This window comes from Scomber japonicus, chromosome 10 (assembly GCF_027409825.1).
Source record: "Scomber japonicus isolate fScoJap1 chromosome 10, fScoJap1.pri, whole genome shotgun sequence".
Lineage (NCBI taxonomy): Eukaryota > Metazoa > Chordata > Actinopteri > Scombriformes > Scombridae > Scomber > Scomber japonicus.
This window is the reverse complement of record NC_070587.1, coordinates 9,767,401-9,785,730: the sequence shown is the minus strand read 5'-3', so window position 1 is coordinate 9,785,730 and position 18,330 is coordinate 9,767,401. Positions and strand designations below refer to the sequence as shown.

The following is an 18,330-nucleotide window of genomic DNA, read 5'->3' as shown; positions in this document are numbered from 1 at the left end:
GTCATCTTGGAATATACCCGTGCATGCCCGTATTAAACATAGCCCTGAGTTCTACTGTTGTTTTTCTACGATTTGATTTCACCAAAAGTTTAAGTTTGGTGAAATCAAATCGTAGAAAAACAACAGTAGAACTCAGGGTTATGTTTAATAGTGAAGGTAAGAGCATTTCCACGTGCACAATGCAAAGGGAACTTAAGGGATTGGGACTGAACAGCTGTGTAGCCTTAAGAAAACCACTAATCAGTGAAGCTAATTGGAAAAAATGGCTTCAATTTGCTAGGGAGCATAAAGATTGGACTAGATGGAAGAAGGTCATGTGGTCTGATGAGTCCAGATTGACCCTGTTCCAGAGTGATGTGCCCAAAGAATGAGGTCAGCTGACTACCTGATGAATATACTGAATGACCAGGTTATTCCATCAATGGATTTTTTCTTCCCTGATGGCACGGGCATATTCCAAGATGACAATGCCAGGATTCATCAGGCTCAAATTGTGAAAGAGTGGTTCAGGGAGCACGAGACATCATTTTCACACATGGATTGTCCACCACAGAGTCCAGACCTTCACCTCATTGAGAATCTTTTGGATGTGCTGGAGAAGGCTTTGCGCAGTGGTCTGACAATACATCATCAATACAAGATCTTGGTTAAAAATGATTGCAACACTGGACGGAAATAAATCTTGTGACATTGCAGAAGCTTACCGAAACAATGCCACAGTAAATGTGTGCCGTAATCAAAGCTAAAGGCTTGGTCACACTAAAAGGTGTGTGACCATTTATTTTGGTGGTGACTTTTTTTTTGGCCAGGCAGTGTACATCATTTCATTCTGTCCTTTTTTTTAATCACTTCTCCAAGCTAAACAGCTACAGGTTACATATAAAGTACACAAATAATGACAATTTAAACTAGGCAATATAGGTTAAATATTCCTTTAATTATGCCCATCATTACAATAAAAACCAATGAGACCATCTACAGTTTCTCTAAATTACAACCATTTTATTTATTGATGCCTCTAAGTTGTTGTAATCATTTATGTATGTGAAGTGAAACACACATTTCAATTATTTTTTCCCTCAGACTTCTCACACTCATCTTCACATCATCTGACTGCTATGTTAAAGGACGTGACTAAAGCAACCTTTTCAAAAATAAACCACAAATCCATTTTTCCCCCTGCAGTCTTGCCTGAAGAGGTGCTGTTTCTATGGAGACAGGCTGCGAATGTCTTGCCTCTCTCTGGCTCGGACCTGCAGGTCGGGGAGAGAGGACCCGAGTCAACCGACTCTGAGAAAGAAAGAGAGCGCGAGATGGTTGTGATGGCTGAGATGGCTGAGATGGCTGAAATGGATGAAATGGATGAAAGAGAGGAGAGACGTGAGCTCAGCCCCAAGGAGGTGGGGAAGAATGTTTGATTTGGGAATATTTTATACTGGGAGAGGATGAGAAATGTCACAAGATGAATAATATCTATGCCTGTGTGTGACCACAGGTCCCCAGAGATGTGTCAGAACCAGAGATGTTTGGTATTTCAGGTAAACCTTGTGAAAAAATACAGAAGATTGCACCAATACATCAGAAATCAGCGGACTGGGGACAGCTTGTTTGTGTTTAACTGAGGCATGAGACTGTTGTCCTCAGCACGAGCTTAAGTGATTTGTGCCTTAACAGGAGGGCTGTTCAGGTCAGGGTTGGAGGTTAGGCATGTTTCATTTTGGTTAAGGGTCAGGGCAAGCCTCCAGGGATTGAATATAAGCAAATGCAGTGTCTTCAAACATCTGCAGAACCAAAATGTGTGCATGTGTGTGTGTGTGTGTTTGTCAAGGCCATGATTCATTGCCTCTGGAGGACACCGACCAAAGAGAGGTGTCTCAAGAGATCTCCCCCAGGCACCCATCAGAGAGAGAAGGGTAAGTAATGAAGATCGATAGGAATGACTATATGAGTGCAGTCATATTTACAAGCGTGTGTGTGTGTGTGTGTGTGTGTGCGCTGGCAGGTCCACTGTATCCAGGTCCACACTGCGGGACATCCCAGAGGTGATGGAGGACATGCAGAGTAGAGTGTCAGCAGAGTCTCCTGGGTAATGACCGCATCTGACTTGAAATATGAGAAACTCAGACATCTTGATTTTGTTTTTATATGATCTTTGCATTTGGAAACAGAAATATGTGCTTGTGTGTGTGTCTAGGTTGATGCCAGTGTTGCCCAGGTTGATGCCAGTGTTGCCCAAGCACGAAGTGGCACCTGTGGTTTTTCAGTCTCTTCTGCCGCCAGACGCTGACCGCAGAGCTGTCAGCAAAATTTTTCACACGCTTCTGGGTGAGGGCATCAATTTCACTTATCATCAAATCGTCCCGTTACTGGTTGTTGGAATTGTGTTCATGTTGCAGCATCAGCGCCTGAGGATGCTCTTTAATAAATATGTGTTTGGTGAGTTATGGGATCTAACTTTCAGCTTAGAAAAAGTCTGAGTAAGGGCTTTGAAAATACCAACAGTGTCACCAGTGGAAGCTTTTATAATGAGGAGGGGAGAAGCTAGATGATACTGTTGACATCTGCAACACTTAAACTGACAACACGACAGAGGATAATGTACAATAAGAAAAATAATACAATATGTGTGTGTGTGTGTGTGTGTGTGTGTGTGTGTGTGTGTGTGTGTGTGTATATAAAATGTACCCAATTTTAATATGAGCTGCTTATTTAAATCTTTTTATATTTGATTGATTTTCATGCCACCAAACCCAACTCAGTTTATCATATTGTTTGATTTTAAGCGGGTGTGGGTTTTTAAATCTTGCATGTTTGTGTGTAGTGATATTATCAGCCAGGAATGTGCGTGTGGAGCAGGACCAGCCTTATGGGGACATCTTGATATTTCCTGGACCGAACTGGGAAGAGGGAGTTCTGGCTTTGTGACATGTACACAGTCACAAAGGTCCCCATAAATCACCTAAACAAACATTATGGTTCAGTCAGAAAAGAAGATTATTAGGTTGTTTCTTGTGTTTAAAAGAAGAGTTTAGTATTCAAACAATACACATGAATTAGTTGTAAATATAAATTGTAACTCATTTCATAACATTTGATGTTGGTGTGTCTTGTTGACATGTTTATAATTATTTCATATTTTAAAATGTTTTAATGTTTACCCTTTACTTGTTTTTATGTCATAAGCTTTCCACAAGCATGGTTTTGCATCATTGGTCCATTTAGGACAGGTTGTATCAATTATATGGCATTTCAAATGAATATTTTTATTGATATTTAAATATATATTTTTAATGACCTCATGACTGTTTTCCTTTGCTGACAGAAACATAATCTATTTTACAGATGACTACCTTTGAGAGAAGTAAAAAAATAAACATTTGATATGATCTCTGTCAATTATTTCTATAAGAGAAAGTGCATGCTGTATATTGAAGGGTATCTATGCTATGCAGTGCAGGACAGGTGTGGCAAAACATATTGCAGGGGTTAAGGAGGTGCAAGGGGGAGAGTAAGTAAGTTGAATGAAACCAGATCTCTCTCCCCCTCCTCCTCCGAATCTTCTCACCCTCTTTTGCTCCCCCTGACCACATCTTGATTCTACTCTCAAGACGCTCTCAGGGGGTTGTGACCAAAGTTTATTATTAGCGTCTGTCTCAGCTCGCTCACTGTGTCTCTCTATTTGTCCTCTTCCTCGTTTCGTCTCATTTCTGTCAGTCACTTTGTTTTTTCTGTCTTCGACCTCAGCTGTTCACTCTTTCTGGTGTTTTCTTTATTCCTCTTAAGGTACTTTTATTTTTTCACCTCTGTTGGTTTTTGTGGTCAGACTTTGTGTCGCTTTTTACTTGTGTTTCCTGTCTTTGCTTTCGGTTTCCTGCTGACAACACCACAGGCTATTTTTTACTTTGTCACAGGTCCATGTCCTCTCGTCTCTGTGTTGTTGCTTTATATTGTATTGTCCCATCCTGTGTGCCTTTTCTCTTCAACTCCTGGTAGTTTCCATCTCTTCTTTACTGTCTCGTTACTTCACCTGCTACAACCTCCCTCCATCCTCTTCTCTTCCACTTAAGCACGTCTCTACTCTGAGAGGCTCTGCACCTCCGCATAATGGGAAAGACAGAGCTATATTCTCTGTTTAAGGGTTTTCTGGACTGTATATGCCTCTGCTTGTCTGTGAGTATCTACATTTTCTATGCATGAATTCTGCATGTTTTATTCTGTACTAATAACTGTCACCTCTCCATCATGGTTGACAGTTTACCTAAAATCATCTGCACTATGTGGTTGCAATGATTTCTTAGCATTGTACACTTCAAGCTCCACATTCTCTCTCTCTAACAACAAACACACATGCAGACTGTGCATGTTTATTTATGTCAGTGTTTGGTTTTGTGCACAGTCTATTTTGTGGCCCCTATCCTGCAATAAGTGTCTCTTCAGCACATGCTGGGCTTCTGATATTAATAACAGTCTTAGAATGTGGATGGAAATAGAGCCTCAGCTCCTCCAAAGAGTCCAGAAGTCATTTGACATTTCTTATTAACCTCCTTTTGAACATGTCCAGGTCAACATTAATGTATAAGCTCACACTCTTCAGGAATGAAAACAGAGTGGAGTTTTATACCTGAAATTGAGCTCTTCTCAAGTGGGTTCAGTTCAATGGTTCAGATTTGTTGCATTTACAGTTGAGACCACTCTCCCATGGTCTGTATATGCATGTAAACATATAGTGACCGTAGCCCTTTAAGGTCGAGGGTTAGATGTTACTCAGTGAGAAAAGGGACATAAGCTTGTTGATCCCAGCACTGATTTTTCTTCTGTCACACACTTAGTTGACATTATTTTCAGCAGGGCAATGGTCAGGTTGCAGATCACAGTAAGAGAGACACTGAAAATGGCCACCTGATCTACAAGAGTGGGGACATCCTCGAACACAGATGTAGGTATCAGTTCAGTTTGAAGAGCTGGAAGCCTTCATACAAATGCTCAGGCATCAACATCCAGGTTAACTTCAATCTGTTTTACAGATGAGATACTCGACACTTTAGGTGAAGGGACTTTTGGGAAGGTGGTTCAATGCTTGGACCACAAAAGGTACAAATATTCATGTAATAATGAAAGTTCCTATATACATCATGTATAGTGTTTATTATTTATTTTAACATACAGCGGGGGAAGCCAAACAGCTCTGAAGATCATTAAGAATTTGGACAAATACAGAGAAGCAGCCAAACTGGAAATCAATGTGCTGAAGAAGATCAGTGAGAAAGATCCAAACAACAAACAGTGGGTAGTTTGTTATTTTGGTTTTACTCTGGGTGAGGTGTCTGTTTTTTCTGTCTCATACATTTAGTCTATGTTTCTTTCCCCTTTTTTCTCCCCATCAGTCACTGTGTGCAGATGCTCGACTGGTTTAACTACTACGGCCACGTGTGCATCTCCTTTGAGCTGCTGTCTCTCAGCACCTTTGACTTTCTGAAAGCAAACAACTTCCTGCCTTATCCCATTAACCACATCCGACATATGGCCAATCAGATCTGCCACGCTGTCAGCTGTGAGTCGAGTGTGCATCACAGTTAACTATAACACCTTGCCTTTTCTCCAGTACTTCAATGTCAATGATGACACTAAGCATATTATCCACCACTGTGCCACTGATGCTGCAGCAAACAAACTGTGCAACTATGACTTTCTTTCAACTCACCATCACTTATATTCACTATTGATTAACCAACAACTATTGGTGACTAAAAAACAAATCAATTCTATGAATAAAATAATAAATAAAATAATCAAATACATAACAATCAGCCCAACAATTCATTAATTTCGTCCAGAACATGCCTGTGAAATATAATTAGCCTAACTGTGCTGTGTATTGATAAACCCATGGCACTCTCCATGGTGCTGAAGTAGCAAACAGATTTGTAATTGCTCCTTTTTGCTGCTGCAATATTGTACATTTCCCCATCGTGGAACTAATAAGAGAATATTTTATCTTATCTTATCTACTCTATAGAGATTATAAGCTACAATATAAATATAGAATTGAGTAGTTGTAGTTTAGAGAATATTATGGATCCACGACGAAACTGACCGAAGTGCTGGACTGAGAAAAAGTGGACAGCAAAAAAGTGTCAATCAGTAGTGTCACCTTTATAATCAAAATGACAAGTAGCAATGTGCAGAAGAGCGAAAATATTATATTTCAATAGCATCTCTGCTGCACCCCCAGTCTTAACCACTTCTGTAAGTATTTTAGGGGTGACATGACTACAGGTATAGCTTGTTAGGAGCAGATAATGTAACTGAAGATATTAGCCTCTACTGACTGCTCCATGCTTACATGATACTGTTACATAATTCAAGGTGAAGTTCATACGGTCAAACTAAGTTGTGTTTTGAAAAATGAGCATTATTAATATGCTTAATGTCCACATCTGGTAAAAGAATAGACCTACACAAAATATGTATTTAGTCTAATTGCAGTTCTATTAAATCCAAATTATAATTACAATTATTATTATTATTATTATCAAGAATTAGGCTAATCTTATCTAATAATCCAGTCCTAGTGTTAGGGTTAGGTTTTCAAGATTATGTTCATCCTAACCCTCCCACTGGGTCATCCCCCCTGTTAAAAATGAACAAGTCACCCACACCCACACAAATTTGAGCTTTCCTCCACAAACCTAACAGCACATTCAACTGTTTAACCAACAGAAAACTCAACCAGACGAGGGCGTTGGCTCACTGGATCCTCATACACCTAAACAACCACTTTCTCTCCTCTTCCCCTCCCCCTGTCTCCACTGCAGTTCTCCATGACAACAAGCTGACGCACACCGACCTGAAGCCAGAGAACATCCTCTTTGTCAACTCAGACTACTCCCTCATATACAACACTGAGAAGGTTAGAAACACCTGCAGGCATGAAGGCTGAAACCTTCAGGGGTGAAAGAAAATCTGAATGTTAAATAAGCAGGGATTAATGCAGACAGAACAGGGAGATTGCTTTGTGGCTCAGTTGGATACAAATTTGTTTCAGCAGAACCAGCGAACCACCTACATGCAGTCCCTTTATATAAATATATTTACCCAGGAAAAATTAAAACCCAGGCTGTTTTTTGACCTCAGTCTGGCATCTTTGAACAGATGTTATTTTTTTCAAGTAATCTTTTTTGGGGTGAACTTATTATTATTATTTTCAACCCAGGTCTTATAATTGTACTTTTGGCTATAATTCCTGTTGTTAATGACAGAATTGAACGATTGCTGAAATCTGTGGATGCACTGACATTGCTAAAAAAAAGAAAGAAGGCAAAATGGTAACCATAAATTTACAGTTTGCAGAACTTCTTGGTTCAACTTTGACCTATTGTACTTATCATATTGTGTGGGTGTGGGAGTACATTTTTAAATGCAAAACAGGACATTACTGATATATAGGTTTTCTTTTACCATCAATAATCAATGCAAATCTGGATGTTTCTTTCCTTTTCAGACTTTGATTTAGTCAGGCTATGTTGTTCTGTTCCTTGATCTCAGCCACCACTTTAGGAAGTATCATTTCTATCATATCTAATGGAAGTGATGGCCATATCTACAACAGACATATATCCACAGTCGTAGTGCTGTATAACTATACTTTAGGCACAGCTTAGGCACAGCTGGGATTTCAGTTGAATTTGCTATCCTGCTAACAATGTCAGTGCAGCTGTTTAACAGGTACAGTGTTTACCGTAGTCATCATCTCAGTTTATCATGCAAACATTTGATAATTAGCAGTAAACACAAATTACAAAGCTTCGGAGGGTATTGTTAAAAAATGAAACTTTCAATTCAATTTTTGACTCATGACGGTGTTACATGAATAGTTGGGGAGTCACCACAGGTACAGGTTGTCTTGCAATCAACTATTGTTTAAGATACTTCTGTCTGGACTGAAGGGTTGGGTCAACAGGGGGACAAACCAGTACTGCTATCCCCAGGACCATGCTGATCATGTGGTTAGAAAAAGGATCCCAATAGATATAAACTTGAATCATCCAATTAAATAATTTGGTAAAGTTTGGAGACTGTTTAAGTGCTCCATATGTCCTCCTTCAGAAATGCAATGAGAGGAGACTAAATGACACCACAGTACGACTTGTTGACTTTGGCAGCGCCACCTTTGACCATGAATACCACTCTACCATCATCTCTACACGTCACTATCGAGCCCCAGAGGTCATACTGGGTAAGAGATGTTGTTTTAGACTGGAGAGTAACCAGAAGCTGTCAGTCTTGTTTGGTTGGTGTTAAAGCTTCGGTTTCTCTTCCTCTCCCGCAGAGTTGGGTTGGAGTCACCCTTGTGATGTGTGGAGTATTGGCTGCATCCTGTTTGAATACTACGAAGGGTTCACAATGTACCAGGTTATATGTGTTTTTTTACTAGTACAATTACAGCATGTTGAAAGTAGGATGATCTTGATCTTGCTTATAGTTTTCACTTGTGCATTTACGTGTGTTGATTTATAGACTCATGACAATAGGGAACATCTTGCTATGATGGAGAAAATCCAGGGACCAATTCCTCGGAGGATGATCCAAAGAACCAGGTAATCACAAACCTGTACACTCTTAATTACAGACATGAAAAAACACACTTTGACCAAAAAAATATGTTTCTCACAGGAAGCAGAAATATTTCTACTATGGGCGTCCCAACTGGAGCGAGTGCTCCAAGTCTGGACGTAATGTGAAAGCCAAGTGCAAGCCTTTAAGGGTGAGCTGAGACAGATGCAAACTTTTTACCACAAGCTAAGTGCATCTGCTTCTCTACACAACATGTTTCTCTCTTAATCCATGTTTTCAGAAGTACTTGTTGTCACAAGGGACAGAGCACCATCAGTTTTTTCATCTCTTGGAGATGATGCTGGAGTACGAGCCCTCAAAACGCACATCTCTTTCCTCTGCTCTTCGCCATCCCTTCTTCTTGCCTCTCGATCACCCAGGAAAGAGTCAGCTGTGGAGGAACAGCTGTGATATGAGCAGATGACCTTGAAAGCCATTCAACCTTTTAGCACCATAACACACTGTGTATTATGTTTAAGTCTCCAACTACAAATCATGTGTATTTAAAGCCCATAACAAGTCAAGTATTTCTGCATAACATTTATATTAATTTGATCAGTTTGATTGAAATTTAGAGCAACATCAATAAACTGTCATAAAAGTTTGATTCAAATCAGGCTAAGTCCTGTCCAACTGAGCCCTGCCCATTTCAAGCCAGTTAGCGCACAAACAAAATAACAACAAAAAACTAAATAGGGCATTTAACATTGTGTTTATTTAAGGGACACTTATGTCCAAAGCAACTTACAATACCTTTTTGCTGACCATGTGCTATTTTAAAATGTTTTACTCATAATTTAATTACATGTGATTAGTGGTAAATGGGCTTAAACATACAAAACCACCAGAATTGTCCTTTGAAGCCTCACCCCCACACGCCAGCAGATTGAGTCTGTTCAAAAATGCTAAAAAAAACAGCAAATTACTTTTACAATGTATCTCTAACATTTAGAGGATCAATTTTAATGCACAACTAAATGATCCTAAAACAATTATCTTTATAGTTTAGTCAGTTTACAAGGTGAAACTGATGTTTTTTGTATGATTTTTTGTATGGAGTGTCTCTTTTTAGTCGTTTAATAAATTCAGTTCTTCTGTTTCTATGTTTTGATTGAGGACTCTCAGCTCATCACCCAAATAACGATCACACATCCTCGTCACGTAGCTGCCATTGACTCCCAGCCCTCCTGTGGCATCTTGATTGAGTGTGGCTCAGCAGAGAGCACAATCACAAGGCTGAGTGAGTGTGTGCACTCGCCAGCTTTCCTCTTCAGCCTTGGAGGATCTGAGAGGAGGTTGAGCGTCAGCATGTCTCATAAAATGAGACCTTAAGTGTGTGATGTGTGTGTGTGGGTTGTTGTCTGCCATAGTATGTATGTATTAGTGAAGTATTAGTGAAGGTATGTTTATGACCTTCTTCCCTGGCTATGCTAGAAGTAATTTTAGGCTGTTAATGTGAATGATGGTGGCTAAAATTACTACTAGATATCTCTACACGTACATGGAGACAGTTGCTGAAGGAAAGTCAGTCAGAGTCTGTGTGAGTGGATGAGCATAAACAAGTCAGTTTACTCGTTGCTTCTTCATACAGAGCTTTGTTGCTAACACAGATTTAACTGCTGTGAATGCTTTTCATACTGCATTAATAACAAATGTGTCACTTGTCTTCACACATTTTTAAAAACTAAAAAACAACTAAAAACAAGTTACATATGATTTTCCTGTATATATTATATACATATACATTATACATTAAGTCAACAAGTATTTTCGTCTAAGCTTAAAAATTACTGCAGCATGTGTCAAATTAATTTTACTGTATTTAAATGTTAAGACTTGGGTTAACATCTTATGGTTGAGAAAAAATAATGATTGGAAACTAATAAAACAACTAATATGATATTAAATAGAAATAATAACTTATGGTTCAGGTAAAATAGATTTTTTATTAGGGTCCTGTATGGAAACATTTAGGTCTGGTTTATTTGTTATTCCAGCATCCAAACACTCAAGGCAACATGGTGGTCGGGTCCATCACTGAATAGAGCTTAAACAGGTAGCTTAATGAGACTGTAGAGTTTAAGAAACATTGGAATCACAAGGCTCTGTCTATGCCAAAACTATTCACTACTCAAACAAACATTGGTGTAGACAGAAACAGCTGAATCAGCCAGAACATGATGCATGTAGTTAGTACAAACCACATTTATATAGTGTGACTGCGTTAAAAAGAAAATCCAAGTATGATATAATATGACCAGCAATTATATTTAATTTAAAATGAAGGACATCTTATTTATTTGAAATCATAATTTTCCTGTTCCTATCTGGTGTTGCTGTGTTTGAGGAAAAATTTAAATAAATATGCAAAATATTCCAAGTTTTTATGTTCACATAGCACAGAAGGGAATCCCTTGATGACAATATCCACTTTATTTAAAACAATAATTTCTACTGTTTTTATGTATTGAGGCCATTATGCTAATATGTATTATGAAATGTATATTTAGTATTTTTAGTATTTAATGAAAATGTATTTGCATGTAGCTTCTGTCACCTCACTGGCAGAACTAGATGTCAGTCCCACATATTTTTTTATGTGAACTTTGAATGTTGCCATCAACATTTTTATTCATGGCTGCTACCTGTTAGTGTTACATTCTTGTGGTACACAGCACTTGTATATGTGTGTGTGTTTCTATTGCCCCGTTTCACACATGCAGTCTATCCCTGAATTATGCAGGAACATTTCCTGTGTGGGGTCATGTGTGAACAAGTTCAGTGAATTCTGTACCGTCAAATTCTCCGTTCAAGACCAAAAGCTGGTATGGCTGTGTTGTGAATGAAAGTGTATGCTCACACAGGAAGCATGTGTGTAATCGCACGTTCTCACTTGGTGTGTTGTGGTAATTCACTTTAACATGCTAACATCAGTTAGCCTGTTTATTCTGAAATCCTCACTGGACTGTGACCTTGTACCCTCTCCGACCGTTTTAGTTGGTCAGCTGGATTGTGTGTGCGTACTAGGTATTCCTCACGTTGTGGGGTCGTACTGTAAATCTGTTAACACAGTTGTGTTGTGGAGATTCACATTTCTTATGGGGATAAAATGCAAATCCCTTTAATGTAAATCATTCATTTTAGGGTGAAGACTTGATTTTAAGTTTAGGTTAGTTTAAGGTTATGTTAAACATGTGTGTGGGTGTCAGTGACTGATGTCACGTTTTGAACACTGATCCCCCTGAGAATCCTTTAAGTGGTTTCTCTTTGTTGGGCTTGCATGGAAACTCTGCTTCACACACAAACATCAAGTCCACTCTGTACAAAACATTTGACAAAATGTGCATTGCTCATGAAAGATGTTTGTACAATTACTTTTCACTGTTGTTAATTTTGGGGTTTTGCAGTTTTTTTCTCGATGCTAATGAATGGAAGAATCTTAACATACATCAGATGTTGGTTCAGTAATTTGTCTGAACTCTACAAGCTGAGGAGAACTGCTGACACACGATCACTTCAGCCTTCCTCCTTCAGCTGTACACTCCTGCACTTGTGGCAGTTAACTGATCCCAGATCTGTCAAATGAGCTCAGGGAGGTGTGGCCTCCTGATGATCTCATTAAAGCATTAAACCATCCTCACCTGCCAGAAAATGAGGTACTGGACAACAGAGAGAGAAGAATAGGAGGGATACAAGGGATTTTAAATGGGTAGGTTAAAGTGGTGTGAAGGCCTGACTGTGTGTGTGCTGTCAAAGCCAAATAGGGCATTAGAGTAGGCCGTAGAGCCCAACACTCACCATGGAGAGTCATTCATAAATAGTCAAGATCACTAAAATCATGGTTGATCAAACAGTCTATGCATCGACTAGAAAGAGGACTTTTTATTTATTGGAATAACTTTTAGATACTTGATGAGGTCAAATGCAGCAATCCACAAAAATAAACCAGAAATTAGAAGAAAGCTTAAAAAGCTGAACAATTGTATGTGTCCTGTATCCTATCCTATCATCTTGCAACCCCTTTGATTAATCCAGCGACGCCTTGAGTGGGTACTGACCACAATGTTGGGAACCACTACATTAGAGGATCCCTTCATAATGCATTTTCATTGTAAGTGATGGGAGACAATATCCACGTGGGAACCCTCTTTCCATATCTTTACTCATCTCTTTATCTTCACTGCTTTTGGTCTCATCAGGTGTTATGAAAAAAATCAAGCTGAATGGCTTCCTTGGGGCCCACTTGGCTGGCTTTGAATATTATGCACCTGCTTCCCCCTTTGTCATCTTTACACCCACATTCTCTCTCTCTCTCTGTTGCTCCTAAATAAAGAAAATGAAATGCAGATAATTCAGCATTATAAGAGAAACAAGCCTGCACACAGTAGCAGTGCTGATGTCAGGCCTGTGTTATGCATGCGTGTGTCACTCAGCATGACATCAGCTAGTGTCTAAATCCTCATCACAAACACGTGAGTCATCGAGTGCATTCCCTGCCACAGCTAACAAGATTCCCCTTCATTAAGGCCTTTAAATCATAATCTCTATTGGAGACTTGGGGTTGGAGAAGAGCGGAGAGAGTCTGGAGGAGAAAAAGCAGAAGAGTGACAAACTGAAACCTTCGAGTGAATCTTCAGAATAACGAATGGTCAGGACAAAGGAGCACACAAGATGTCTTGGAGAGTCTTGTTGTTTCCTCTTGCTTTCTCTGGTTTATACTAAGACATTGTGGGATTGTCCTGTAGCATCAGAGGCCATCTGGCTGGAGCTTTATTTGGATTTTACGCTGTGAGCCTTTTGCCAACTGTGGCCTCCTGCATGGGTAAGACAAATAATGACTAGAAAACCATGCTGAAAAACTCTATTCATTGTGTCTGTGGATGGATTGTGACAAATTGCCTGAAGAATATGCTGTCCAAAATGTTAAAGTGTGACATTTGTCTCTTTTTATGCGTGTGTGGTTTCCATCTTTCTCTCTTTTTGTCCTTTTACTCTGTTGGCATCAATCTAGCAGACAAATACTTCATCTGTGCATGCAACCTTTTTAACCCTCATGTACGGTTCATATTCTGGCTCTTTACAGTATCCTTTAGTCTCAACACCAAATTTCTAAACTATTTTTCACTCATTAGAACATCATCAGGATTTAATAAATGTGTAATTTACCCTTAATTAAGATTTCAGAGAGCAGAGGAAACATATTCCTTAGGTTTTACGATCCTGTTTGGAGAAGAAACATTCACATGGTCCTATTTGACCTAAAATAACCATAATGATTTTACTGAATATGAATAAAGCAAACACAAATGCTTGAATGGTCAGAACACCCATTTGCATACAATAATTTTTTATCAGCTGTACAAAAATAAATAAAAGTGGGAATATTTCAACTGCTGTGTATTCTGGATCACTTTGGTAAAAGTCATAAAATTACCAGGCTTGAAGAACACAGTGTTCAGGGTGTTTTACTGCTTTCAAATGTATAAATGAGTCAAATTTGTCCTGAGTAATATATGAGGGGAGAGCAGGTGTGCGTGAGGCAGTGTGTACTCACTAAGTCTGTGTGTCTGAGCCTTGTCTGACTGTTGTCCTTGTCCTTGACAGGCTTCAACCTGAGTTATTGCAGGACTTGAGGCTGTGTGTGTCCTGAGTTTGTGCCGTCAGAGCAACAGAACATGAGCGAAGGAGAAAACCATCACATATTCACCCATCATCTGTCAAAATAGAAGTGGTGTGGTGTTTTGCTTCTGTCCTGAGAGCTCATCATGGAGTCAGTTGTGAGAGTAAAGAAGTCGCTGAGGAAGCCCGTCAGGAAGCTGACCAGCTGTGTGACAGGGGTGAAGGAGAGGAAGTTGTGTGCCAAACGCAGGAACAAGAGGGGCAGAGGTGGTGTAGGAAGAGGAGGATGCAGCAAGTTGGGGAGGACCCCTCCTCGCCACATTGCACATGCCAAAGATGCATCAGTGATTCGCTCCTACCAGGCAGACTTGGAGAAGGAGAGGCAAGTGGACACCTTTCACAGAAACACAGAATGTGGATTTTCATAATTACTAGAAGGAGACAGGAAACATTACCTTTGCATGTGAAATCCATGATATGGAAAGCTCGATTAGCCACATCTGAAGCATAAACTCCATAAAACAAACACATGCTTTAAATATATACACAATTAAATATCTCATAATGTTATCACCTGCTCCAGTTTGCAGTTTTCATGAGAGCAAGAACGGAAAATGAATCCAGTTACTTCAAGTCACCTGTGTGACAGAGATATTACATTAATTGAATTTTGCCTGCAGTATGTCAGGTGTATTTATGTTTGCTTGCTGTGTTCACAGGAAGCTGCGGGAAGCGAAGAATGCTCAGAAAAATGCAGAGAGAGCAACTGTGAGAGCTCACTTCAGGAGAAAATATCGTCTGTCTGAGGTCTGTATGAGCACTTGTGTTGTATAGTCGGATGTCTGAAAAAACTCAGCTCAATCAGTCTCAGTATAGCCATATCCATTTCCAAATTCACTGATTTCCGATAGTTTTTAATTTTGAAATTTTCTACAAATTTCAAATTTGTCACCTAGTGTACCTAATGTACACCTAAATACTGAAAAAGTATTGATTTGTTTTATGATGTTCCTTACTGGTTGCCTGATTCTTGTTTGCATGGCCTATTTTAAAATAGATGTACATAGAACTGATTATAACCAAATGATTTTAACATGCAAATACCAACTCTGAACTGTCCCACAGACAATAATACAACAATTTAATATGAAGCTTCATCCTAGGTGTGGACTACTATAAAGGCAGATTGTGGAGACATTTTAATGATTTACCTTTAATATCGTCACACCCCTACCTCAGCTGTTCAAATTATTTAAATTAGTAGATATATTTCAATGTTCATTTAATGCCAAAGTCCCTCTTTTTGTGAGTATAGTTCCACTGCAGATCGTCAGGGAAACACTATCCGAGGAAGCACAAAAAGGGAATTTGATGCTAAAAAGACTGTAAATGTGGCAGATATCCACTATTATTGACTTTTTTTAATAGTCAGTATGAATAGGAGAAATTATTACATCAACAAAAACCTCTTCTCAACTGACTGTTGAAAGAAAATCATCCTTCTTTTCAATGTCCTTAACTCAGTGGTCATTAGTCTGACTTACAAAATTTGTTTTTGTACAAATATCATAATTATTGTTTTTTTTTCTTACAGCATTGCACAAAGCAAATGAGCATAATTTTCTATCAACATGCGCATTTTGATGCAGCCTCTGAACCAGATCGACAATGACTTACAAATACTGTTTATTAGCCTAACCTATTTAGAGCATTGTGCAGCCTCACAGTCTTCATGGTATGCACTCCCTTTTCAAGAAAGCTTGTGTAGTTTGTCATACATTTTCATAAAAAGAAAATTCACCTTATAAGTCTATTCCTGCTTGTGCTCCGTGTATGTAGGTTTATTAATATTCAATTATGCATGAGCAATCAATTCAGAGAATTATGTTGTTGTTGTTATATGTTCAGTCTTTTACTCCTCTGCTTCTTTCTGTACTTTCATAATTAAGAACTGTAAGGACTCAAACCACATGAGGACAGTTGGAGGGAAAATGTCGCTCCCCCACGAGCTGTCAAAGATCATTCACCCTGAAACCAAGACCAAGGACAACGGCTTCGACCTGCTGCAAGCCTTTCAAGGGCTCAACTTCAACACAGCGGCGCTCACAGGAAAGAAACACAGCAAGCCCACTCCTAAACTAGTAAGGGGTCAGTCTTGTAAAGTCATGTGATCATTATGTGATCACAGAGCCGATTAGTATTCCGCCTTTTGATTGGGTTAGTTGAAAAAAGAACTGCAGGAGAACAGCAGGGAAACATCCTTGTACTGTACTTTATGATTGCTGCTCACACGCAAACTGTACATTGTACATCAATATAGAGACTCAGTTCAATAATTGCTGTTGTGACACTTTCACACCTTCATTCTTTTGTTTTCTGTTTATTTTTTTGAATTTTGTGTAGCAATAATAAAATGTAATAACTTGAACATGAACTGAAGAGATCTTTTAAGTTGATGTGAATCAAACCTGTTAAAGGTAGAATATGTAGAATGAGCAGAACAACGCCATCTAAAGTCTCGAGATCGTAGTCGCAACAACCAAAAAGTAATTCCAGCAGTCGGGTTGCCAGGTCCGGTGCCGGATTTTATTTTAGCTCTAACTCTGTAAATATACCACTTTATCCACATGTCTAACCTTTTTAGGCTAGAAAGTAGCCCTTTAGATCCACAATGTGACGCTAATTTGTCCAAATAACATCTGTTTAAAGTTTTGTTCCTGCGAATTCGGAGCCACTCAAGTTAGCCGTAGCGAGTAACGTACTTCCGGTCATTTTCACAAAATAAAACACCCGTTGCCTTTTATTATTAAGAAAACCATAACGACAGAGTTGGTGCTTTTATTTTGAAAACAGGAAGCGAACATACCCTCGTTGTAACTGACTTGAAACCACCGAGGTACATTACATTGTAACGCCAGTGGGAGTAGCAGCAATGTCTCTGCATGTACTGCCTAATCCTAAACACCGATTGGCTTGTGTGTGGTGTCGTCAGAAGCAGAAGAGGCTCACGGTCGTAAACATCTAGTCACGTGTACTCTGAGATGGACGCGCAGGTCAGGAAATGACGTAAACGGACCGTATATGGTTTGTTATTTGTGTTCTTACGTTACGTGTTGGACTAAATACATGGACATATTGAGGAAAATATTCCGGTTTTATGGAAACGGATTTCATATTTCACATGAATGGATACTTGGCGAGCTGTACAGAAAGTCCTGTGTCATAAGATGATCGTTGTGGATAAAGAGAAGACTTGAAGGTATGTAGGCATTATAGCTTTTCTCACTTAGCTGAGTGGCTAGCCAAGCTAATCGCTAATACTATTACGGCTGTGAGCAACCATATAAGTCGTGAGTGGCCTTGAATGAATCAGAACAATCTAAGCTTTCCAACAATGTACGGCATGAATATATATGTTTAAGGGTTGGTGTTTAAAACATTCAGAAGAACGTGTGGCTACCTCCTAACATCCGTCCAGTCCCGTGAACGGAACAGCGTGCGTTAAGAGGTTAATGATCAAATATCAAAATCCGAATAGCGTCAGAAAGTCAACCCACTCTCCACATTTCCATTGCTACCGTTTTGATACTTCATGGTACACAAACAAATAGCATCTCATATGAAAGCTAAGACCCTGGCGAGTTCAACAGTACCACTATTATTGCGCTAAAAACTCAGTGAACCAGCAGCCAAAGAATACAAAGGTAAAGAACCACTTATTTACAGCGACTAACAAATATTCTGTCTTACCTTCGAAGTTTTATGATGAAAAGTTGTACTTGAGAGCAAAAAACGCTGGTTTTAGTAAGTCCAACACGGCTGTGTTTGTTTACAACTCCATTTCACCCAGTGCCAGCCTACAGTAGCTGCGCCGGAACAACAGACAACCCTGGCAACCCGCAATTCCGGCCGCTAAATGGCTGGTACAGTGTACACAGAACGTGTCAGAACGTCATTGTCGAACCCGTCAAAAAAATTTAAAAATAATAATTCAGACTAAATATGTTTTTTTTTATGGAAAAGCAATACTTTCATTCTGTACCCCTCAAAACGCCCCGTGGCTGTATTATGTTTAAAAAAATATAGCTTTTAATAAAT

The 18,330-nt window shown here is 39.2% G+C and overlaps 3 protein-coding genes across 3 annotated transcripts in view; all 3 read left to right on the top strand.

Annotated features, from left to right (window-relative positions):
• Positions 1–2,925, top strand: part of LOC128366287 (meiotic recombination protein REC8 homolog) — a 10,559-nt gene extending 7,634 nt beyond the window's left edge. The window contains 6 exon segments of the mRNA XM_053326970.1: positions 1,186–1,400; positions 1,496–1,538; positions 1,829–1,913; positions 2,003–2,086; positions 2,216–2,325; positions 2,822–2,925. Of these exon segments, the coding sequence (XP_053182945.1) occupies positions 1,186–1,400; positions 1,496–1,538; positions 1,829–1,913; positions 2,003–2,086; positions 2,216–2,325; positions 2,822–2,925 (641 nt within the window).
• A 1,179-nt stretch (positions 2,926–4,104) lies between these two features.
• clk2b (CDC-like kinase 2b) lies at positions 4,105–9,178 on the top strand. The gene is made up of 11 exons (XM_053327192.1): positions 4,105–4,170; positions 4,846–4,936; positions 5,025–5,091; positions 5,167–5,283; positions 5,385–5,551; positions 6,816–6,910; positions 8,107–8,236; positions 8,330–8,412; positions 8,518–8,597; positions 8,674–8,764; positions 8,855–9,178. Exons 1-11 carry the CDS (start codon positions 4,105–4,107, stop codon positions 9,035–9,037), a joined length of 1,170 nt encoding a protein of 389 aa, XP_053183167.1. The 3' UTR covers positions 9,038–9,178.
• A 5,200-nt stretch (positions 9,179–14,378) lies between these two features.
• On the top strand, positions 14,379–16,403 carry LOC128366286 (complexin-3-like). The gene is made up of 4 exons (XM_053326968.1): positions 14,379–14,464; positions 14,513–14,618; positions 14,956–15,039; positions 16,182–16,403. Exons 1-4 carry the CDS (start codon positions 14,379–14,381, stop codon positions 16,401–16,403), a joined length of 498 nt encoding a protein of 165 aa, XP_053182943.1.
• Positions 16,404–18,330: the final 1,927 nt, after the last annotated feature.

Coding starts and splice junctions, on each gene's coding strand:
- LOC128366286 (XM_053326968.1), top strand. CDS start 14,379: ATGGAGTCAGTTGTGAGAGTAAAGAAGTCGCTGAGGAAGCCCGTCAGG. Junction 14,619..14,955: donor ACTTGGAGAAGGAGAGGCAA/GTGGACACCTTT, acceptor GTTCACAGGAAG/CTGCGGGAAGCGAAGAATGC. Junction 15,040..16,181: donor GAAAATATCGTCTGTCTGAG/GTCTGTATGAGC, acceptor TTCATAATTAAG/AACTGTAAGGACTCAAACCA.
- clk2b (XM_053327192.1), top strand. CDS start 4,105: ATGGGAAAGACAGAGCTATATTCTCTGTTTAAGGGTTTTCTGGACTGT. Junction 5,284..5,384: donor AAAGATCCAAACAACAAACA/GTGGGTAGTTTG, acceptor TCTCCCCATCAG/TCACTGTGTGCAGATGCTCG. Junction 6,911..8,106: donor TCATATACAACACTGAGAAG/GTTAGAAACACC, acceptor GTCCTCCTTCAG/AAATGCAATGAGAGGAGACT.